The 24,654-nt window shown below is 41.1% G+C and overlaps 1 protein-coding gene across 3 annotated transcripts in view; it reads right to left on the bottom strand.

The window, feature by feature from the left end:
* The window catches only part of LOC114669199 (cytochrome P450 2M1-like), a 91,511-nt gene that overhangs the window by 46,355 nt on the left and 20,502 nt on the right, over nucleotides 1-24,654 (bottom strand). The window contains exons 1-3 of one of the 3 annotated variants that reach the window (XM_028825375.2): nucleotides 21,225-21,371; nucleotides 18,186-18,251; nucleotides 17,733-17,958 (exon numbers count right to left, since the gene is read on the bottom strand). In XM_028825375.2, coding sequence (XP_028681208.1) covers nucleotides 17,733-17,958; nucleotides 18,186-18,251; nucleotides 21,225-21,247 — 315 coding nt within the window. In that variant the 5' untranslated portion in view covers nucleotides 21,248-21,371. Of the gene's footprint in view, nucleotides 1-17,732; nucleotides 17,959-18,185; nucleotides 18,252-21,224; nucleotides 21,380-24,654 lie in introns of those variants that run through there. The other 2 variants (XM_028825377.2, XM_028825378.2) reach the window with 2 other exon arrangements.

Genomic DNA, 24,654 nt, shown 5'->3' on the forward strand with positions numbered 1-24,654 from the left:
TGAATGAACCACATACATTACATAAACTATCTGGATGATTAATACAATTTCTAGGCATGATAACTGAAAACAATCGCAGTTAATGCCATCTGTAATATAAAAATACAGACAACTATCATTAAATCTTGTAATATACTTAGGGTGATTATAGCAAATATCATGCAATATATAATTAGCTTCATCACAAAAACTAGACGTGCTAGAGAAAAACTAAACACAGACTTGAAATCAGCATAAAAACCATTACAAAACCCACATAAATTATCTCTGATGAAAAGCAAGCAACCAACCATTAAACCAACTTGCGTTAATATTATACTACGATAATTAAACTTTAATAGGGCATAATAAAATGGCAATTACAAATCTGAGAGTCAATATTCTACTGAAGAATGTTCTGGACTGGGTCCACTCTGTTAAATTTAACCGCTCTCATCTGAATCTCGTAAAGGAATAATAATAAAGACAGCTTAGAGAATATATCACACGTGATGCAGCTCAGTGGATGATAGAATAAAAGATGTGTTGTATATCTCCAATAAATTGACAAGACAAAATATGTTGCTTCTAAAAGTTCACCTTTGCAAACAAAACTAGAATATTCACTTTATAAATCACCTGTACTTTTCTTAGTCATTGTAGGGCAGTGTTCTGTTAGCTTTCCCTGAGCTCAAATTCCATAAGGTAGAAACAAAAATACTTAACTTTGCTTTTATTAGCTCTCACATGACAATGGATAGAAAGACTTTGGTATCATTCCATTCAGCCCACCAGGCACAGGGACGCTCCCATCACCCCTCACAGGCCAAAGAATTATTGCAATTTCTTAAGCATACAACATGTGGATATTGTTTGCATAATATGTACCCTAAGTTCTTGTCTATAAGCCGGACTCATGTATTAGCCGGAGACCAAAAATCATACGAATTTTTAAAATAAAATCGTATCATAGATAAGCCGGACTCATGGATAAGCCGAATGTACTATAACCTATAACTAATAGAAGGGAGGGAGGTCAGTGGTCTCACTCGCGCCCATTTAATTTCTTTAAGGGGGGAGAGAGTGTGAGATATTGGCGTCTCTCTCACTCCCCGCATGGCGCGGTTGGAGCGGCCGGAGCGCGTTCTTTCTGCTCTGGGCGTCGCCGAGTCAACACGAGCGCGTAGCGGTCATTTAAATTGTGATTTTATATGTAAGCATATTTAAATATATATCGCGGATTTCTGCGGACAATGGGTCTTTTAATTTCTGGTACATGCTTCCTCAGTTGGTTTGCCCAGTTGATTTCATACAAGGGACGCTATTGGCAGATGGCTGAGAAGCTAGATTGCTTACTTTTCTCTCACTCTTGCGCTGACTATCTGTGATCCTGACGTATGGGGATTGAGCAGGGGGGCTGTTTGCACACCTAGACGATACGGACGCTCGTCTAAAAATGCTGAAAGATTATCTTCACGTTGCTATCTTTTGTAAAGCTGATTCCTGAAAAGACATGCTGCACAGTGCTTCGCATACTTAAAAGCTCGAAGGGCACGTATTGATTTTTGACTGAAAAACAAACTCTCCCTCTCTCTCTCTTTGTCTGCTCCTGACGGAGGGGGTGTGAGCTGCCGCCTTCAACAGCTTTGTGCCGCGGTGCTTCGCATACTTAAAAGCCAAACAGCCCTATTGATTTGTTTGCTTCACTCCTTTTGAAGAGGAAGATATGTTTGCATTCTTTTAATTGTGAGACGGAACTGTCATCTCTGTCTTGTCATGGAGCACAGTTTAAACTTTTGAAAAAGAGACAAATGTTTGTTTGCAGTGTTTGAATAACGTTCCTGTCTCTCTACAACCTCCTGTGTTTCTGCGCAAATCTGTGACCCAAGCATGACAATATAAAAATAACCATATAAACATATGGTTTCTACTTCGCGGATATTCTTATTTCGCGGGTGGCTCTGGAACGCAACCCCCGCGATGGATGTATAAGCCGGACTTATGTATAAGCCGATATTCTATTTTTTCATTTTCACAACTTTTTTCCTTAGATAAGCCGCGGCTTATAGACAAGAACTTAGGGTAACTTGTGGTTTCAAAATATTACTTGTGCGCCCTTAAAATTCTGCACACAGAAGATTTAAAAGAGAACACTTTTTGGGACTTCAATGATTCCATACAAGATTACTAAAGAACAGGAAAAAAGTGCTTACCTCAACATACTCCTCTAAATTTGAAGGCAAATTCTTGAAAGCAAAGATTTCTTTAGATGCTGGCAGGCACAGAAGGCACTGCTTCATATATGAATCAGCATTGCATTTAACAAATCTGAACAGTGTTCAGATATGACAGTGGATAAATTAACTTTTAAGTTTCTATGTCCTAATAGTGAGTGGGAAGTATGGGAACAAATGACCAGTGGAAAATGTGCTCTGGCACCTTTTATTAATGATAAATGGCATTCTATGGGCTGTATTGGAGCAAAGATGAACTATAACCTAAATTAACTATACACCTGATAGGTTTCTTTTATGAATTTATAATATACTGTTCAAAAAAACTCTACCCGGCCTTGTGTGGCCAGAGTGTGTAGGCGGTTCCTGGATGACAAAGGCATTGAGCCAATGACTGGCCATGCTCATAAGACCTTCTTGCGATGGAGGAGCTGGACTACTTGTGCAACCTAGAACTAGAAAAGAATCACTCAGGAACAATAAGGACAGGGCAGAGGTCTGTGGCCACCACCTGCAAAACCATTACATTTCTGGGGTTGTCTTGCTGTTGCCTCCCCAGTGCCCCTGTTGTCACTTTCACTTGCACCAAACCAGGTGAAGTTGATTCACAATGGCTTATACTTCCTAACTGGACAGATTGATACCCCTGAAGCTTACCTGAGTTGGTGTTAGACTGTGATGATTAAGTTCCATTCATTTTTTGAGCAGTGTAGTTTGATGCAGTTTGGTGTATTTAATCAGGAATAAGGTCTTCGTGGAAAATGTAACAAAGTAAAAAGTATGAACTAAAAATATAGTAAGGTATAAGCAGCCCTAAATTAAATTTACTCAGGTAAATTACAAATTTCTAGAAAATGTACTTAAATAGTAAAGTAGTTGCACTTTATTATTTTACACCTCTGCTTACTAACCACCCAACCCCAACATTTCCCTTTTTTTTTTTTTTTATTTATTAATTTTTATTGTAATCATTCCATACAAACAGATCAATTTATAACCAAGCAAAATTGAAGACAAATCAAACCCCACCCCTGAGAAGGAGAGCTTAGCCAAAGGAGAATTGCTTAGGGCTTTTTAATAAGGCAACAATAAACAAAAGAAAGGGAGAAATAAATATATATGTAAATAAGAGATGGAGAAGGGAATTAAATGTGGTAATAGTTATTTCTCTTATTCTAAAATAATATTGATTAGATCCTGCCAGGTTTTGAAAAAATTTTGTACAGATCCTCTAACTGAGAATTTGATTTTTTCCAATTTCAAATAATATAAAACATCGGTTTCCCACTGACTTATCAGAGGAGAGTTAGGATTCTTCCAATTTAACAGAATAAGTCTGCGTGCCACAAGTGTAGTGAATGCAATCACCATTTGCTTGTCCTTCTCCACTTCAAGTCCATCTGGAAGAACACCGAACAGAGCTGTTAATGGGTTAGGATGGATTGTGACCCAAAGGCTGTCTGAAAGGCACTTAAATATTTTGGTCCAAAATGATGTAAGTTTGGTGCAGGCCCAGAACATGTGACCCAGTGAGGCAGGAGCTTGGTTGCAGCGTTCGCAGGTGGATCTTGCCCTGGAAACATTTTGGACAGTTTTAAGCAAGACAGATGAGCTCAATATATAATTTTTATTTGAATAATTCTATGCTTTGCGCATATGGAGCTCGAGTGAATTCTCTGCTTTGCTACCTTCCACTCCATTTCTGATATATTGATTAAGAGATCTTCTTCCCAATGTCCTCTTGGATATTTGAAAGGTAGGGACTCTAATAGGATTTTATATATTGCGAAAATGGTGTTTAATTCCTCGAAATTGAGCAGTATTTTTTCCAGCATTGTGGGGGGTGTGAGGTGGGGGAAATCGGGCAATTTCTGTTTAACAAAATTTCTAATTTGAAGATAGTGAAAGAAATGTGTAGCTCGGAGGTTGAATTTTGAACGTAATTGTTCAAAAGATGTAAATATGTTGTCAATATAAAGATCTCTGAGCATTTTAATCCCAAAACTTTTCCAGGTGTTAAAAACTGGATATGTTTGCGAGGGTTGAAAGAGGTGGTTCTCTTGCAGAGGTGCCACCGATAAAAGATTTTCCATCTTAAAATGCTTTCTAATTTGGTTCCATATTCTGAGTGAGTAAAGCACAATTGGGTTATTAGTATATTAGCGATAACTTGCATTTATTGGAGAGCAGAGCAGGGAGTATAAAGAAGTACTACAGGATTTTACTTCTATTGCGGACCAAGCCTGTGTATGTTCATTTTTTTGTGTCCAGGTTTTTATGGCTTGTATGTTTGCTGCCCAGTAATAAAACTGAAAATTAGGTAAAGCCATGCCACCTTCTGCCTGAGGTCTTTGTAGGGTTGCTCTTCGGATACGTGGGTGTTTTGAGTTCCAAATGAATGAGGTTATTGTTGAATCTAACTGTTTAAAAAACGATTTATTGATATATATTGGAATGTTTTGAAATAAAAAAAGAAGTTTAGGAAGGATATTCATCTTAACAATGTTAATTCTTCCAGCTAGAGTGAGATGAAGGGTTGACCATCTATGCAAGTCTTGCTTAATTTTTTCCATACAGAAGGCAAAATTTTGTTGATAAAGAGCTTTATGTTTACTTGTGATATTTACCCCTAGGTATTTAAACTGATCTGCTATGGTAAAAAGTAGGGTGTCCAGTCTAATATTGTATGCTTGTGAATTCACTGGAAAGAGAATACTTTTATTCATATTAATTTTAAGACCAGATATCTTTTGAAATTCTGTTAGTGCTGTTAAAACTGCAGGGACAGTGTTTTCTGGGTCTGATATATATAAAACCATATCATCTGCATATAGAGAAATTTTCTGTTCCAGTCCTTCTCTGACAATCCCCTTTATCTGATAAGAATTTCGGCAGTGAACCGCCAGTGGTTCAATGGCGATTGCAAACAGCAGTGGCGACAAGGGACATCCTTGTCTGGTACCACATTCTAGTTTAAAGTAGTCTGAGCAAATGTTATTAATACAAACTGAAGCTTCTGGATTGGTATACAGTAGTTTGATCCATGCACAAATATTCGGGCCAAACCCAAATTTCTCCAATGCAGTGAAAAGGTGTTCCATTCAATCATATAAAATGCTTTTTCTGCATCTAATGATAGTAATATCTCTGGGGTGTTTGATTTTGCTGGTGAATATATAACATTAAACAAGCGTCGGAGATTGGAAGATAGATGTCGGCCTTTAATAAATCCAGTTTGATCCTGTGATATTACCGAGGGCAGCACTTTCTCCATCCTTCTAGCTATAATTTTTGAGAGTATTTTAACATCATTATTCAGGAGTGAAATTGGTCTGTATGATGCACATTGTAACAAGTCCTTATTTTGTTTAGGAAAGACTGTGATTAATGCTTGACGAAATGTTTGAGGTAGTATTTGGTTGTCTCTAGCTTCTGTAAATGTTGCCGATAAGAGGGGAGCTAGCTGAGTGGAGAATTTCTTATAAAATTCTACGGGGTAACCATCAGGGCCTGCTGATTTCCCGCTTTGTAGTGACTTTATAGCATCTAGTAATTCTGTTAGCGTTAGAGGTTTATCCAGTTCCTCAGCACTTAAAGCATCTATTTGTGGTGTCTGTAATGTATCCAGAAATGCATTAGATTGTGTGTTGTCTTCTTTGAGCTCAGTAGAATATAAGGATTTATAATAATCTCTAAATGCGTGCATTATATTTTTATGGTCAATAATTTCTTTTCCATTCGTGTTGGTGATTACTGGTATTGCATTGCGAACTTCTTGTTTGTGAATTTGTTGAGCTAAAAGCTTATTAGCTTTTTCTCCATGTTCATAGTAATGATGTCTAGACTTATAAATAAGTTCAGTTTCTTTAGTTGTTAAGATGTTAAGTTCTGTATGCAGGGCCTGCATTTTCCTGTGGAGAGCTTCACTTGGACGCCTTTCTTGTTCTTCATCTATTCTAGTAATTTCGCTTCTTAGCTCTGACACTTTCTTGGTTTCTAATTTATTTCTGTGGGAAAGATATGAAATAATCTGTCCTCTTAAGAAGGCCTTTAGAGTTTCCCCAGAGTGTTCCTGCAGAAACCTCTGTGGGCCTGTTTGTCTCTAGGAAGAAGCTGATTTGTTTGGATATAAATTCTGTGCAGTTCTCATCTGCCAATAGAAGAGGGTTAAGGTGCCATCTGCGAGGTGAGTGTGAGGGGCTTAATGATTTTAGCTCCAAGACTAGAGGGGCATGGTCGGAGATAACAATTGTGTCGTATTTGCATGATTTAATTGTAGGCAGGAAATTATTATCTATAAAAAAATAATCAATTCTTGAGTAACTATAATGCACTGGTGAGTAGAACGAATATGTTCTTGAGTTTGGGTTAAGAAACCTCCAGGGGTCTGATAAGTTGTGATCATTTAAAAACTGTGTAATTGTCTTTGCAGTATTAGATGTCGTCCCCCCTGTCACAGGAGTCCTATCTAAGAGTGGATTTTAAACACAATTAAAGTCCCCAGCCATTATAATTTTATGAGTGTTCACATTGGGAACGGAATTAAATAGATTTTGCATGAATTCCTTATCATCGACATTGGGTGCATAAACATTTATCAAAATCATTTTACTGTTATATAAGTTGCCCATGACCATCACATATCTCCCTTCAGGGTCCGATACTACATCTGATGCTAAAAATGGAACTGTTCTGTGTATGAGAATTCCCACCCCTCTAGTTTTCTTTATAAAGCTAGAATGGAACATTTGGCCAGTCCAGTCTTTTTGTAGTCTGAACTGATCCTTGCTTAGTAAGTGGGTCTCTTGTAAAAATACTATTTTAGCGTTTAAGCCTGTTAGGTGAGAGCATACTTTCTTTCTCTTTAATTCGTGATTTAGGTCTTTAACATTCCAGCTCACAAAGTTAACTGTCCCATCATAGAGACATTGATTCTAATTTTTTAATGTCATTTTATAGTCTTAACTGGTAATGAGGCAGTTTTAATCTTTCAAAATTCCCCATGAGTTATTGCATTTTAGCCTATTGTTGCATTGATATTTATAGTTATAGGGATTAGAAGAATAGATTAGATATAGCCTGCTATTTCCCATTGTTTTAACAGTATATTGGTTTCCTCAAAGCTAACACAAATATAAACTCTGAAAACAGACAGACAGACAGACAGACAGACAGACAGACAGACAGACAGACAGACAGACAGACAGATAGATAGATAGATAGATAGATAGATAGATAGATAGATAGATAGATAGATAGATAGATAGATAGATAGATAGATAGATCTATATGTAAAATATACACAGTATACACTTCTTTCTCCTTCCTACTTCTCAAAATAAAGAATGAGATAATCTTGTAGGGAGCTGCATCTAAATGAGAATCAGTATGATTTGTCATTCACAAATTAGCACCTGAATAAGCAGATGTCATCTCAACTCACAAGACTCAGGTGTGACACCATCAAAATTGGAAGACATAGAAAAGGTAACTATCAACTGTCAGTGTGGTCTGCTGGTTAAAGCTTCGGACTATAAACCACAAGGTAGCAGGTTTGCTCTCCATAGTCTGTGTGTACCTGACTGAGTCACTGAACCTGTCAGTGCTCCCACTGCAGAATTTAGTGAACAGTTGTACAATTCACTCATGATTTATAAGTCTATTTCACAATGCATCAATTAATCAAAAACATTTTGTTTTTACAGTATGAACTATAAATCACAAAGCTGTCAACTCAGGTATCACTACACACTAATTATTTCAATTGCTCATAGAAAAATTAATAAAAGTAGCTAAACAGTTATACTGCCCTTGTAAGGAATATTACAGTTTTTGTTAACCATGAGAGGGCACAATATTAAATTCAGGATGTTTGTTTTTTAGCAGTGTGAGGAGAGGAGGGTGGAAACAAAATTAATTAATGCAGTATTGTCCAGGGACCATTTCATTCACTTCCTCAGAGACATGCATAACAACAGATATAAACTGACCTTCTTGCTTAGTGAGGAGGCACAAACAGAGAAAAAGCAACACCAAATGTGTCTGCCTAAAACAGTGTCCACTACTCTACTGGTCAAAAAAAACATCTTTTGCATGTAAACACCACTGCCAGTACATACATAGATACAAATACACACACACACACACACACACACACACACACACATAAATATATATATACATATATTGTGACAAGCAGTCACAGTCATCACCCAGCCGGGATGCCAACTGGATGGAAGGACCGGGGGAGAGAGTATTCACATGGCACTACCTTCCTAGGAATGCTACAGGGCAGCACTCCTGGGTGGCTCTGGCACCATAGATTCCTGCAGGGCTTGCTGGGAGTTGGAGTTTGGTACAGTCCTGTTGGGTTCCATGGGGGCAGCCAGTGGCAGCTGCAGAGCCTTAACTTGAACTTCCATCACACGTGGGAGTGATTCTAGAAAAAGCTGATGAACCACGAGGGGGTCTCCCAGGAGCTACTTAAAAGGAGCTGCTTCACTCCATTTGTGGAGCCAGAGTCGGGAGGAGGAATATGAAGCTTGCCGGAAAGAGAGCAGAGGCGGAAGGACTGAGAGAGAGGCAAAGAGAAGAAAAGGACTGTGAGCAGTGTACTTTACTGTTTTGTAAAGTGCTGTCCTCTGGGGAGCAAGGAAAAAGCACTCCCAAACTCTGAATAAAAGTGTGTTGTGTGCTATACTTGTGACTCTGCCTGTTTGTGTTGGGTTAGGGCAGCTGTACGCTCCTGGTTTCCACAATATACATACAAATATACATGTATCTATACTAATAAAAGGCAAAGCCCTCACTGACTCACTCACTCACTCACTCACTCATCACTAATTGTCCAACTTCCCGTGTAGGTGGAAGGCTGGAATTTGGCAGGCTCATTCCTTACAGCTTACTTACAAAAGTTAGGCAGGTTTCATTTCGAAATTCTACGCGTAACAGTCATAACTGGAACCTCTTTTTTGTCCATATACTGTAATAGACTGCTGCTCGATGGCCGTGGGAGGCGGAGTTGCGCATCACGTCATCACTCCTCCCACGTAATCACGTGAACTGACTGTGAACGCAGTACGCAGAAAACAAGGAAGAGCCCCAAAGAGCGCTGAAGAAAACATTCATTACACAATTGAGAAGGCAGCGAAACAATAAAAAGCGAGCGAGTGACGCATACAAGCATATTCATAAGTGCAGCTACTGCAGAAACAAAGCACGGTGTAAACGGTAAGTTTAAATTAAGTTGATAGAAACGCTCCCGCTGCCGTTTGCATTACCATATTCGCGACATACAAGTTTAATGAGAAGACACGAGGTATAAACAAGACTTTGGATCACTTTGTAACGGAGTTAAAATTGCTGTAGTGAGGAACTTTTAAGTGCCGGGTCTTAGCTAACATTAAATAAAGCCATGGACATCGCAACATCACACAAGAGAGTGGCTCACGTGAACTGACTGAATGCAGCACGAGTGATCACTTCAATGAATCAAACCTGTTCAAAAAACACATTACACAATTGATAATGTAGGAAAAAAATATGAAGCGACTGACGCATACAGACATTTTCATGAGTGCAGGTACTTCGGAAACAAAGCACGGTGTATACCTAAAGTTTAAATTAAGTTCATAGCCCTACAAAAGGTTGCCATTGATTTGAGGCAAGATTGCTTTTCTCCTGTACAACTATACGTTGCATTCCCAACAGTAAGCTTGCACGGCTTGGTCATATTACAACCGGAGTGCTGAACTGACAACGTGGTATACAAAGAGAACTATAACAATCGTAATAAACGAACAATAAAACTGCGGAGAACCCGTGGATTAAATAAAAAGGCTGCTTCCTTGGTGAAGCAAGGAGAAAGGGTGACCTTATATGGCGTTCATTTATAAAACAGCGGAGAACCTGTGTAAAGGCTGCTTCACAAAAAAACAGCAGAGCGCCTTATATGAGCAGGCAGTCAGCTAAAGAAAGGAATCAATAAATAACTATAATTGTAATAAACGAACAAAAAATACCGGAGAATCTGCGGATTACATAAAGGAAATGGGTACCTGAACAGAAAAGTGAGTCTCAAGTAGCTACACAATAACTATAACAATCGTAATAAACGAACAATAAAACAATACAGAACCGCTAAGCAAGGGGAAAGGACGGCCTTATATGGCGTTCATTTATAAAACAGCGGAGAAGCTGTCTAAAGGCAGCTTCACAAATAAACAGATCCTTAACAAATTGTTATTGGTATATTTTCCCTCAATTTAAAAAGGTTTTCTTTTCTTAATAAAAATTTAAAAGCAGTACTTCGCCGCTGTGAAGTGCGTGGATTTGGCTATATATATATATATATATATATATATATTATCAGAAAAACGACCAAAAGACATCGAGAAGATTTGGGGCAGCCACACATTTAATCGATTACGGCTGCAAAAGCTATCAAAAAACAGAGACATGTTCATTCAACCGAGTCCAAAACAGAACTGACTTCCAGGTAGCAAGATGGCAGCTTTAAAGGCCAGTAGCGGAAGTGATGTCATCCCGAACGGAACCAGAAGTGACGTCAGTGGCTGCCCCAGAGCCGGGTGGGATTTCCCTAGAATGGTCTGCAAAAGATCGAGATGGAAAATTAGTGCACTCCGCCCCCCCCCCCCCCCTGGTCTGGCATGGAACTACCTGTATTTAAGCCCTTTAGCTGTCTCCTAAACACACGTGTGTGACAGGGCCCCCCCCTTAGCCCAGACCTGTTGGGTCGGGCGTCCTGCACCGAGAGGTCGTGAACGCGGGAGAGAGCATCGGCATTGGCATGTAGAGAACCCTTCTGATGAATGAGCGAAAACTTGTAATGTTGCAGATCGAGGAACCACCTCGTGACTCGCGGGTTAGACTCCTTGTGTAGGGCCATCCACTGTAAAGGGGCATGGTCCATGACTAGAGTAAACTCCCGACCCAAGAGGTAGTATCTCAACTGTGTGATCGCCCACTTAATCGCAAGAGCCTCCCTCTCCATTGCCGAGTATCTGGTCCCCCGATCCAACAGTGAAAAATCAGGTGCCTTTAAAACAGGTGCCGACGTCAGGGCCCTTTTTAAGTCACTGAAGGCTGCCTCAGTCATATCAGTCCATACCACAGTGTTAGGAGCCAACATCTTTGTCAAATTAGTCAAGGGCACGGCTCTCTCCAAAAAACGTGGTACAAACCGGCGGTAATACCCAGCTAATCCGAGAAATGCCTGGACTTGCCGCTTGGTTCGCGGACGGGGGCCATGTCAAAATGGCTTGTATTTTAGAGCACTGTGGCTTCACCGTACCACGACCCACCAGGTAGCCCAAATACTTGGCTTCCTCCAATCCAAAGAAACATTTCTTTGGGTTGATGCGAAGACCGGCTTCTCCCAATGTCCGTAACATGGCTCCAACGTGCTGTAGGTGTTCCTTCCAGGTGCTGGAATAGATGACGACGTCATCCAGGTAGGCAGCACTATACGTGTTATGGGGGCGGAGCACTTTGTCCACCAGACGCTGGAAAGTTGCAGGAGCCCCATGTAACCCGAATGGATGGACACGATACTGCCTGTGCCCACTAGGGGTGCTAAACGCGGTTATACCCTTTGCGGAGTCCGTTAAAGGAACCTGCCAGTACCCTTTGGTCATGTCAAGTGTGGTCAAGTATTCTGCCTGTCCAAGCCTCTCAAGGAGGTCGTCCACTCGAGGCATGGGATAAGCATCAAATAGTGAGACCTGATTAAGGATTTCCCTAGAATGGTCTGCAAAAGATCGAGAGGGAAAATTAGTGCACTCCGCCCCCCCTTTCAGTTAGTGAAAAAAGTGGCCTGTTTTTTATTCATAAATAGCCTGCCAGAGCATTTCATCCAGCCGGTCTGGGGTGAATTTGCAAACATAAACGAGCTCATTGAGCTCATAGAAACATCTAGGGCGGCCTCGCAATTTGAGAGGGCTGAACGGTCCTTAAGTAGAAGCCGTAGAGATTACGTCCCTCTTACACTGCCCTCTCGACATACACCGGAGTTTGCATCGGAGTCCCCGATCCCGCGGGCGCGGTCCTCGCTCAGAGGCGAGGCGGACCGTAAGTGGAGAGAGAGGGATGGGTTGTGTGCGCTTTCAAACCCCCTGGCTTTGGCTCATAAAGGTGAGGTCATAGTAAATGGCCACAAGGTAGAAGCCTTATTTGATTCCGGCAGCAACATTTCTGTTGTTGATTGCCGATATGTACTACCGCGACAGTGGTTAAAAACAAAGACCAGAATTACCTGTGAACACGGAGATGTCCGTGCCTATGACTCCGCCCGGTGTTTCATCTGCCACAGAGGAATACTACGAAAACTCGTGGTAGCTGTACATCCAAATCCACCGTGTGCGGTGATTCTCGGGCAGGACTGGTCTGACATTAAAAGCGGTGCAGTACTGATCTCGCCTTATTCAAAATTAGGCCTAGTAACCGATGGGAATACACCGTCTCAGGTTGTCTCCACACTGTGTACGCAGCCGGTGGAGAGAGATATGGGAAACCCCGAGGAGGACGGAGAGCTTCCCGGCCCGTCGCGGACTAATACGTCATCAGTCCGCACCTCACCAGAGCGGGACGACTCTCCACCCCTTGAGGTCAGACCGGACCCTCTCTCAGATCTGAGCTTTCAATTCAGACAAACACCGACATCATTTAGAAGGGAGCAGTGGAATGATGATTCCCTTAAGTTTGCGAAGAATGTAGTAGTCCTCGCCAATGGCCAACGCACCAATCAGCCAATGCCACAAGGACCCCACTTTGTGTTAGAAAATGACTTATTATATCGGGTCAGTGAACACGAGGGGGGAGTGCGGAAGTTGCTGCTAATTCCACGAACTTTCCGGCGGCAAGTTTGTGAGTTAGTGCACGCCCATCTCCTAGGAGGCCACTTGGGCACCGAAAAAACTTTAGAGCGTATTAAGCTCCGCTTTTATTGGCCGGGAATTAACGAGGAGGTTCGCCGCTTCTGTGTTTCGTGCCCGGAATGTCAGCTGCGGCAAATTCCTAGGAGGGACCATGCTCCTCTCGTTCCCCTCCCCTTAATTGATGTTCCCTTTGAAAGGATAGGGGTCGACATAGTGGGACCCCTGGAACCCTTGGCCCGAGGACATAAATATATATTAGTCCTCGTGGATTATGCGACCCGATATCCAGAAGCTGTCCCATTGTGCTCAGCTAATTCTAAAGCAATCGCACGGGCACTAATGGAGGTCTTTGCGCGAGTTGGAATCCCTAAAGAAGTCCTTACGGACCAAGGGACGCCGTTTACCTCGGAGACGTTCAAGGAAACGGCCAAGTTACTCAAAATAAAGCACTTGAGAACCGCGGTGTATCATCCTCAAACCGATGGTTTAGTAGAGAGATTTAATCAGACTCTCAAACAGATGCTTCGCAAGGTGGTCAGCGGGGATGGGAGGAATTGGGATCAGCTCCTCCCCCTCATACTCGTTGCCTACCGGGAAGTCCCGCAAGCCTCAACAGGGTTCTCACCCTTTGAATTATTATATGGGCGACAACCCCGGGGCATATTGGACATTCTAAAGGAAGGTTGGGAAGGAGAGGCCCTTCCCACAACTAATTTTTTGGAATATATCGCGCAGTTACGCGATAGATTTGCGAAGATTCGACCCATATTAAAAAGTCACATGCAAGAGGCGCAATCAGCACAGGCCCACTATTACGACCGTGGCACGACACTCCGGGAGTTCCAGCCAGGGGATCGAGTCATGGTATTGGTTCCCACCTCCCACTCTAAGCTACTTGCCCACTGGCAAGGGCCATATGAAGTTAAAGAGCGAAAGGGGCTCGTCAACTATTTGGTGAAACAACCCAATCGTCGACCGAGAGAGCGGATATATCACATGAACCTGCTGAAACCGTGGAAGGAAAGGGACCCTGATCCCACCTCCGGCCAGCCCCGCTCCCTTTTTGCTCAAAGTAATACCCTTAACTTCAGGTCTAATTTAAATAACCGACAGAGGCGGGAGCTAGAGATAGTTATCTTGTCCGTCCCGGAGGTGGTTGACGAAATCCCCCGAAGGACTTCTCTGGTTGCCCATGACATTGTGACTGAACCCGGGGTCATATTCCGAGAACGCCCATACCGCCTTCCCGAGGCAAAGAAAGCAGAAGTGGAACTGGAAATCAAGCGCATGCTGGATCTAGGAGTCATAGAGGAGAGTCATAGTCCCTGGTCCAGCCCAATTGTCTTGGTTCCTAAGCCCGACGGAAGTTGAAGGTTTTGCAATGACTTCCGTCGACTTAATCAGGTCTCACTATTTGATGCTTATCCCATGCCTCGAGTGGACGACCTCCTTGAGAGGCTTGGACAGGCAGAATACTTGACCACACTTGACATGACCAAAGGGAACTGGCAGGTTCCTTTAACGGACTCCGCAAAGGGTATAACCGCGTTTAGCACCCCTAGTGGGCACAGGCAGTATTGTGTCCATCCATTCGGGTTACATGGGGCTCCTGCAACTTTCCAGCGTCTGGTGGACAAAGTGCTCCGCCCCCATAACACGTATAGTGCTGCCTACCTGGATGACGTCGTCATCTATTCCAGCACCTGGAAGGAACACCTACAGCACGTTGGAGCCGTGTTACGGACATTGGGAGAAGCCGGTCTTCACATCAACCCAAAGAAATGTTTCTTTGGATTGGAGGAAGCCAAGTATTTGGGCTACCTGGTGGGTCGTGGTACGGTGAAGCCACAGTGCTCTAAAATACAAGCCATTTTGACATGGCCCCGTCCGCGAACCAAGCGGCAAGTCCAGGCATTTCTCGGATTAGCTGGGTATTACCGCCGGTTTGTACCACGTTTTTCGGAGAGAGCCGTGCCCTTGACTAATTTGACAAAGAAGAGGGCTCCTAACACTGTGGTATGGACTGATATGACTGAGGCAGCCTTCAGTGACTTAAAAAGGGCCCTGACGTCGGCACCCGTTTTAAAGGCGCCTGATTTTTCACGGCCTTTTATTCTCCAGACGGACGCTTCGGACACAAGGCCTAGGGGCAGTGCTGAGCCAAAGTGTCGATGGTGCTGAACACCCCATCATGTTTCTGAGCCGGAAACTGTTGGATCGGGAGACCAGATACGCGGCAGTGGAGAGGGAGGCTCTTGCGATTAAGTGGGCGATCACACAGTTGAAATACTACCTCTTGGGTCGGGAGTTTACTCTAGTCATGGACCATGCCCCTTTACAGAGGATGGCCCTACACAAAGAGTCTAGGAGTGCACTAATTTTCCCTCTCGATCTTTTGCAGACCATTCTAGGGAAATCCCACCCGGCTCTGGGGCAGCCACTGACGTCACTTCTGGTTCCGGTCGGGATGACATCACTTCCGCTACTGGCCTTTAAAGCTGCCATCTTGCTACCTGGAAGTCAGTTCTGTTTTGGACTCGGTTGAATGAAAATTTCTCTGTTTTTTGATAGCTTTTGCAGCCATAATCGATTAAATGGGTGGCTGCCCCAAACCTTCTCGATGTCTTTTGGTCGTTTTTCTAACAATGTATATATGTATATATATGTTTACATAACCTCTTTAACACACTACTTCTCCGCTGCGAAGCGCGGGTATTTTGCTAGTACTATATATTGTAGATACCCTGTTGGATGTACAGGCACCTTGACTAGGATAAAGGATGAAGCTTGGCCAGAAGACCATAATGGGTGGCCATCATAAATCTCATGTGCAATGGAAAAATCTAGTAACTGCCATTTTTTTCAAAATTTATTTTTTTTAGTTTTTGGAGTTACTTGCTCTTTTCTTATGTTATAAGGTAGTGGTGATGGCCAAAATGTTTTAACGCCAGTCATTGCAGAATGGAAGAAGCTAATATGTACACAGTATTCTACATACTGCAAGGCAAAAATCTAGCAAATCTACTGACCAATGAGGAAAGACCGCCTACCAATGAAAATGTCGGATTACGATACATGATTTAAATGCTGCGACTGTGTGATTTAAATGGCAGGTGGTGTTGATTTGTGAAAAAAAACAATATTGTACACGTGAAGCTCAGGGAAAATGAAATTTAGATATCGTTAATTATAGGGGCAACATCATTTTCTCAATTTGCTGAAAACTTGAAAGATGTGACATACTAGGTTTTTCCTTAGTTGGTGAGAAATGTAGGCATAATCCAGTCAGAGTGGCCTACTGTTAACTATCCCAGTCAGAGTGAAAGAATAATGGATGGTCGTGGGGAGACTGTTCAGCAAGAGCAGTTCCTCCCCCAATTTAATGGATGGCAGTGTTCCTCTGGCATAGTCCCAGTATGGACACCTGCAAGGCATGCTGGTTACTGTAGTCCAGCAGGTTAGCCAAGTCGGGGTCCATTGGTACCTCCATGTTGCGTGGCACTTCTACCTAACCCAGGAGTCCTTCAGTCGTCCAATATACTGGTACTGTAACTACTCCCAGGTCATCCGTAATAGAAGCAGTTCCTTCTAGGTAGTCAGTTAGAGTAGGGAGGAGATGGACAAGAGTACATGGGAGAAATAAAGCATGTAAGGAGCAAGAATTCAATTTGTATATTGAGTTCACAGAGGAGAAGTCAGTAAAATATATATGTACTAGCCAGGCTACTGGTAAAAAACAAGTAATAGAATAATTAAAAAAATATTTACTATCTCTTGTCAAACCTGCATTTTCAGCTGCTTTCCTCAGTATCTGCAAGTGTGTGAATGTTTCTTCACCAATGCTTCCTCTCTTGAGCACATTTCCATAAAGCCTGCTTCTCATTTATTTCATAGCGGCTTTCTCACATCCTGTCCACTTTTATACTTGCTGTCATTGAAGGTGACTCTCTCTGTGCCTCCCATGCCCATGTCTCACACTTGCACTTCCTCTTTTGTCTTTTATCACTGGACACACAGACTTTAGTACTTTATTCTATAGTATATGGCATAACATTTTTCTTCTTTACTCAAATCATCTCTTTTTCTCAAAACTGCTTTGGTGACAGTAGATTACCTAAGTGATGCCAATAAATGACATTGGGAAGGACAATTTGAGGAACAGCCTGTCTCACAAATACAAAACTGGACCCTCAAAATGAAAACTTGCCACTCATAAAAAGTCCAAAATCCCTGAGAAAGAAAAGCCAACCCCTAAATTGTGAGCACAAGCTCAAACATGAGCAGCAGGTTTGTACTGGTTTATTTTATCCTCCATAATTCTTTTCAGCCTATTAGGATTAGCATTATGTTTCATTTAGGAGTGTGTCCCTTGGGCCGTTGTGTGTTGTCTTTTCTAAAAACACATGATGCTTGTTCCTATGGTGGCAGTAGAGAAGCAGTTACATACCTTTGGGTATTAGCTTGCAGTTCATTGAACAACATTTAGGTAGATTCCACTTTGCTCCATTTTTTCATTTATTGCATGCTGTATAGTTACAGCTGGCACCTAGAAAAATCCTATGATGACCCCAATACACAGTACTGAATAAGTTAGTCATTTTCCATGGCTTGACACATAACTTACCTCTAGGTATGACATGGATGGCTTCTTCATATCAAGCTGAAGGAGGTTTCCCACCAGAGGGAGGGGTGCAGGTCCGGGTGGCAGACGGGAAGTTTTCAATGACTGACTGAATATTTTCAACAGTAAGAGAAAGGCAAGCAATCCGATCACAAATGAGGAGAAGCTGGTATCCGGCAGGAAGAGAAGCTCCATTTCAACCAAAGAATCAGACAAGGTGTAAACTAGACTGAAGAGGAGAAACACATATATGAGAAGAGTCAGTGCTTTTCAGTAAAGGCACTGGTGGACTCACTAAGTGTGAAAGATCTATGCCAGCTGCACATTAACTAGCTGTGCAGTGACTGCAGTACAGAATTGCGGAGATCAGCTTTGCAGCACAATTCCGAAATATTTCGCTTCAAACAGAAGAAGTCTGCTGCTTTTAGTTCAACAGGTTGCTCACAACCCTCTTACCTTTCACAGCAGCTCTCCGCCCACATATAGGTTCTTATAAAAGGTGAATGGCCACACCCCTGATGGCTGGGAGAAAACAAGAGCGGCAGAGTGTTCATATTAAAACAATTGAGGAATTACTCTACTGTGAGCAGCAAAGTGTTTTCATTAAGATCTGCTTTAAAAATAACAAATTAAGTTTAAGTTCAAGTTTGCTGTCATAGTAGAGAGAAATTCTGACAAGTTATCCAAAATGTGTTACTAGTCAAATGTGGATATTAGCTAACAGAAAAGAAATATCACTTTGCTCAATGAAAATAGTTTTCAGATATTTGAATAATTAACCTAAAATATGCAACTAAATAAAAAAACAGACTTTTCTTAAAAGACCCCCTGTTGTTTGTACAGGGCTGAAGGTTTGGTTGTTCACCTCATTACTGCACTGCTGCACTGTCAAAATCAAAAGTAGACATTCTCTCCTTCAAGGTATTGGTTTTGCTATGGACAGGCCTGAAGATAATGATACCTCTGTATACTTACTTAGTATTTGAGGGGGATTTATTATTATTATTTTACTTCTGCGCATTTTAATATTTTTATAGAGGAAACCAAATTAGCTTTAACCATTATGGGCTTCTCCGTATTTAGGGGTACACATACCCATGTAAGTGCTCTTCACAAGAAACTGGATTTCTGGAGGATGGGTCTTAGGGTGCACTGTAGCTAGGTTAGGGAAGAGAAACTTCTTTCTCTATTGATGTCCTTTAAATCTTGAGGTGGGCTTTGGGTAAATAAGAATGCATTGGTTATCCTGCAAATGGAGGTTCAATAAACTTTTTTCATTTAATTGATTGGGAATTTTTTTCTTATCAATTTCCTTTCATTCTGTCTTCTGTCTGCTCTCAACCAGTTTTGATTTGCTTCTACATCTGTAATCTGTAGCAGCACAAGATCGTCTATTGTAAAATGTGGTACTCCTTTTTGAAAAGTGGCCTCCTTAAAGTCTTGTCTTTATATGCAGATCCTAGAAAATATTATGAATTTTGATTTTACTAGGCCCAAAAATGTGTGCTTGGGATGGATACTTCATTGTTTAGTAGTGAGCATGTGTCATTAAAGTTCAGCTTCATACTTAGACTGTATGCTTGAGTTATTGGCACATTATATGTCATTGTATTTAGGTAATCTACCTGTGTTCTTTCAGTGACATATTTTTTTTTTTATTAATGGGTGGCATGTGTTCAGAACGTTTAGATATTTTTGAAAGTCCCCTACATTGTGTGCTGAAGTGGTGCAAATTTTGTTTAAATAAAACAGTGTATTACCTTCTTCTCTGGCCTCTGAGAGACCATTTATTCCCACTTTTTTAATTAAAGAAAGAAACTTATCCTCTACTAGGACAAGTCTGATAAAACGTTTTTGATTCAGAAACCAGGCAGGTGGAAACCTATTTCTTGCGTCTTTAATTTTCTCTTGAGCAAATGCAGAAGAGGGAGCATTCATCACAGCAGTCTATTACAAAATTGTCAAAAAATAAGGGCAGGTGTCTATTTTATATGAATTTGTATAACAGTGCTGATTAATGCAGACATTTACTCTGTTTGGTTTATTGGTTTGCATCCCAAGTAACATATCTAAATAAAAGTCTATTCTACTACACTCTTGTTCATTCTATATCTTTTAGGATCAGCCATTATCCTTGAAATCTCTGTGTATGTGACAGCTGTCCAGTCTTGTTGTTTACAGGACATCTGCTGAGCTCTTGATCATCTCCTAGTACATTTGGTGTATTACATCTACCATCCTCCTGGTACATTCTTGTCTATGTTGTTTACTTGCCCTCTATCTAATTTCTTGATATGCTTGAACAGGTTTCTGACACTTATTAACCCTTTTATATTTTCTAAGATAGATGCTATATTTTATTATGGAAACCATACCAAAATGAGCGGCATGGTGGTGCAGTGGTAGCGCTGCTGCCTCGCAGTAAGGAGATCTCCCTGCGTGGAGTTGGCATGTTCTCCGTGTCTGTGTGGGTTTCCTCCGGGTGCTCCGGTTTCCTCCCACAGTCCAAAGACATGAAGGTTAGGTGCATTGGTGATCCTAAATTGTATCTAGTGTGTGTTTGGTCTGTGAGTGTGTGTGGGTGTGTGTGTGCGTGTGCATGTGTGTGTGCGTGTGTGTGTGTGAGTGTATCTTGTGGTGGGCTGGCGCCCTGCCCAGGATTTGTTCCTGCCTTGTGCCCTGTGCTGGCTAGGATTGGCTCCAGCGTGACCCTGTGTTAGGATATAGCGGGTTGGAAAATGACTGACTGACTGACTGACTGGCATACCAAAATACTTAACTGTTGTTACCTCCAATTATTCTCTTCCATTGGCAAAGTCAGTGCAACACTGGGAAAGGACTGCTGCCTGTTCATTGAATCATTAATAATCTGTTTAACTCTTTTTTCCCATCTTCTTCACTGCTCTTGCTGTTTATTCCTTTCATGTCACAATTAAGTTTTTTCCTTTCACGTGTTAAAGCCATCATTAGCTCACATTTTCCATTTACTACTAATTTGAGAGTATAAAATAAGTCTTATGCAAGATTTTTTTTTAAACTACCCATTTTACTAACTCCCTTTGTTTCAGATCAGCCTCTGCACATTCTGGTTTCACAAGCACTATTACAGTTAAACTTTTCAACATCTTCCCAATTGCATAAATTGCTAGGTTACATTTTATAGATTTTATCCCATTTATCTATTTTATTATCTCCCCCTAAAGGTAGTTGGCACATCTGACTGTTTTCTTAACAGAATTCACTATAATGATGACTCAGCATAATATTAACTCCGAAGACAAAGCTTGTAGTCCTTTTACAAATATTACCTTTTTAATTTAAGCCCTATTCTTTTTCTTACTAGTTCTTATTTTTTGTTCTGCTAGTTTTTTTTTCTTCTTTAGCTGGCCTCAGTGCACTACTAATTGTCTCTTGACAGAATATATATGAAATGGAAACTGGAACATGGATGAAATGAAGAAAAAAAAATGTATGTAAAAGCAGACATAACATTACCAAGACACGGCAAGTTCCAGCATTGCAAGATGACAACGAAGTTTAGCAGTTCCAAGATAAAGGTGAATGTGAGATACAGGATCTCAGAGAAAAGTAAAATACAGCAGTCCAAAATTCTGTGCACTCTGAAGTGGAATGTTTTCCACATGCTTTCTACTGAGATCTCTTGCCAAACCCAGAGTGAGATCTGGGGAACTCCCCCAGACAATTACGCCTACTAACCAGTGAGTCCCTTTGTTAAGTACCAGTAATTCCTTCCAAAGTATATATAAAGAGGCGGAGAAGGATCATGGTCATGTACTTTAGGTACAGAAATAGACAGGGAGAGGTGACTTCCCCAGATGGCAACCCAAAATCTGGTCACACTCAAGGTCAATTTCACGACCCAGGTGCCATGTAGGGAGGAGCCGCTATTCATACTCATCTGCAGTCTCCGGTGTGTCCCAGTGAATCCCTGGGACAGCAAAAGCTTTCTTTTTAGGCAGACAAGAGGTCTCACGTAGAGTTCTCTTATATCTCGTTTTATTTTCTGATATTTTCTTATATAGACATGCTTTTTTCATAGCCCTATCTGTAGCACTGGGATACAGCTATGAAATCCACAAAGCACAAAATAAATTCTTAATAAACACTCATGAACAGTTCCTGAAATATCCATATATTCAGCCTGAACTGCACCAGCCTCGCTAGGAACTCCTACAGCAGCGAGGAAGATTCTTCTTTAGCAATCTGACTCAACGATGGGAGATTCCCAACCCAGGAACAACACAGGTATTCGCAGCGAAATATGGAGATGCCCTGAAGTTATTTGGCACCAAACTTCAGAAAATACTTAGTAAATAAAAAACATGTCTAGGCGTTGTAATAAAAGAAATGCAAAGATATCCTTTATTTACACCAACTGGTGAATGTTCACTATGTCTAGTCTGATTAGCCTTAAGAGAAGCACTCCTGTTATCACTTAGGTTCATTTATATATAGTAGTTGGTAGACATTTCAATTCCACAAATGAGCAAATAACAAATAACAATACCCCCCTGCCATTAATTAAAATCTAACAGCCCCAAAACAGTTAATTGTTAAAAGTTTTCTCTAAATATTTGGTTTACAGAATATGTAAACTAGTTTTTACAGAACAAAGTTAAATGTTTTATATATATGATCTCATTTCTAAAGTGTGCTGGTACAGATGAAGTCATGATGTCCTATCGTAACAAGCAGGCAAATTCAAGCATTTTTTTGTCTTCTCCCTTACAGTCCTCCTTCTATTTATAAATTGAGTCAGGACAGTGGGACTCAACAGTGGAACATTAAGGTTGCTTTGGAGTTTAAGACGAGCATTGCATTTTCCTTCTAGTATTTGAATTTTTGCTTCTTTGTTGAGATTAAGGCTACTGGATCAAATATTTGTACTTGTTTGCTGTAGATTGTCTTTAAGGCAAATACTAATCAGTTTTGTTTTCGATTTCATTTTTTAATATAAACCTTTATTTATAAAGATTGTAGTGAAACCTTGTCTCTATACAAGTCACACATTTTATGTTTTTCCTCTCCTTTGTGACATTTTTATGTTATACTGTGGGATCTTATCTGTAATTTGAACTTGGAGTAACAGGCTGTTGTACCGTGTTAGCCATTATGAATGTAATGAGAAGTTACTTTACATCTTACTTGAAGAAGGGGCCTGAGATATAACATATTGTAATCAAATTAATCTATAATAATAAAAGGCAAAGTCCTCACTGACTGACTGACTGACTCACTCACTCACTGACTGACTGACTCATCACTAATTCTCCAACTTCCCGTGTAGGTGGAAGGCTGAAATTTGGCAGGCCCATTCCTTACAGCTTACTTACAAAAGTTAGGCAGGTTTCATTTCGAAATTCAAAGCGTAATGGTCATAACTGGAACATATTTTTTGTCTATACACTGTAATGGAGGAGGCGGAGTCACGTATCGCGTCATCACGCCTCCTACATAATCACGTGAACTAAAAACAAGGAAGAGATTTACAGCACGAGACACACGCGGGAACGAAGGTAAATGACGTTAATTTTTGACTGTCTTTTAATACTGTGTGAGCATACATATTAACACGTGCAATTAAACGTGTGCATTTACGGGGTGATTTCTCAGGCTTAAAAGCTCACCTTTTATCAAACGCGGGAACAAAGGTAACTGACGTTGTTCACTGTCTTTTAATACTGTGTAACCATACATATTAACACATGTGCAATTAAACGTGTGCATTTACGGGGTGATTTCTCAGGCTTAAAAGCTCGCCTTTTACTAAAAAGGTAAATGCAAAACTATTTTCAATCAGTTTATTGAAACGCTCCCGTTAAGGATTGCAATAACATATTCGCGAGATAAAAGAACGAAGTAGGGGGAAATGGAGGAAGAGCCGGAAACAGTGAACAGCAAAAAATTAATTAAACAATTGAGAACGGAGCGAGTGAAGCATACAAGCATGTTCATAAGGGAAACAAAGCACGGTGTAAAACGTAAGTTTAAATTAAGTTTATAGAAACGCTCCCGCTGCGGATTGCACTAACATATTCGCGAGATAAAAGTTTAATGAGAACACACGAGGTATAAACGAACCACACGTCGTGGCGCAACGTTAGGGGCAACAGTTTCAACCATTCTATGATCTGCTTCTCGCAACTGAAAGACGGCACATGGTGGATGTTAGCCGACTTGCTGACCGCAACGTTAGGGGCTTCAACTATGGCGATCACGCCACATCTCAGTGCCAACACTTTGCAGACTCTACTTAAAAGACACGCCCTCCTCACTGGACAGTTAAAAAGACCAATCAAACTAACGATGACATCAAGTATTACCCAATCAAAAGTAGGAAAGGAGGCATCTTCATAAAATGCGTGTGGGATGATTTGCATGACACGCTGCTTTAAAAAAAAAATGATAAAAAAAATACGGGATAAATCCCGTCCAGTATTGATTCAAAACGGGACTCGCAATTTCATTCTCAAACGCGGCACGATTCCGTATTTTAAAGGACGGGTGGCAACCCTACAGTGCCAGGTAAGCACCCATACAATCAGATTGTGATTCAGACTAGGAATGCAATGAATGTAATTACCCCGATCTACATACAAGGCGAAAGTCTTGCAACATTCAAAGATGAGTACTTATTAAGTACACCATGGCACATAAAAGAGCTTATGAAGCCTTGAACCGAAAAAAGCAAGATCTCAGAGATCGTAAAAAAAAAAAAGGAGGTAATGTCGTTTTACTCGCTGTACATTTTACTCAAACATTACCAGTTATGCCACGAGGGAGACCAGCAGATGAACTCAACGCGTGTTTAAAATCCATGCTTCTCCCACGCTCGGTTATATGTCGTGTGTTCTCGGGTAGGTACACCAAAAAATGTATACATTTAAGCATGTAATGGGCAAAC

This window comes from Erpetoichthys calabaricus, chromosome 18 (genome assembly GCF_900747795.2).
Source record: "Erpetoichthys calabaricus chromosome 18, fErpCal1.3, whole genome shotgun sequence".
Lineage (NCBI taxonomy): Eukaryota > Metazoa > Chordata > Cladistia > Polypteriformes > Polypteridae > Erpetoichthys > Erpetoichthys calabaricus.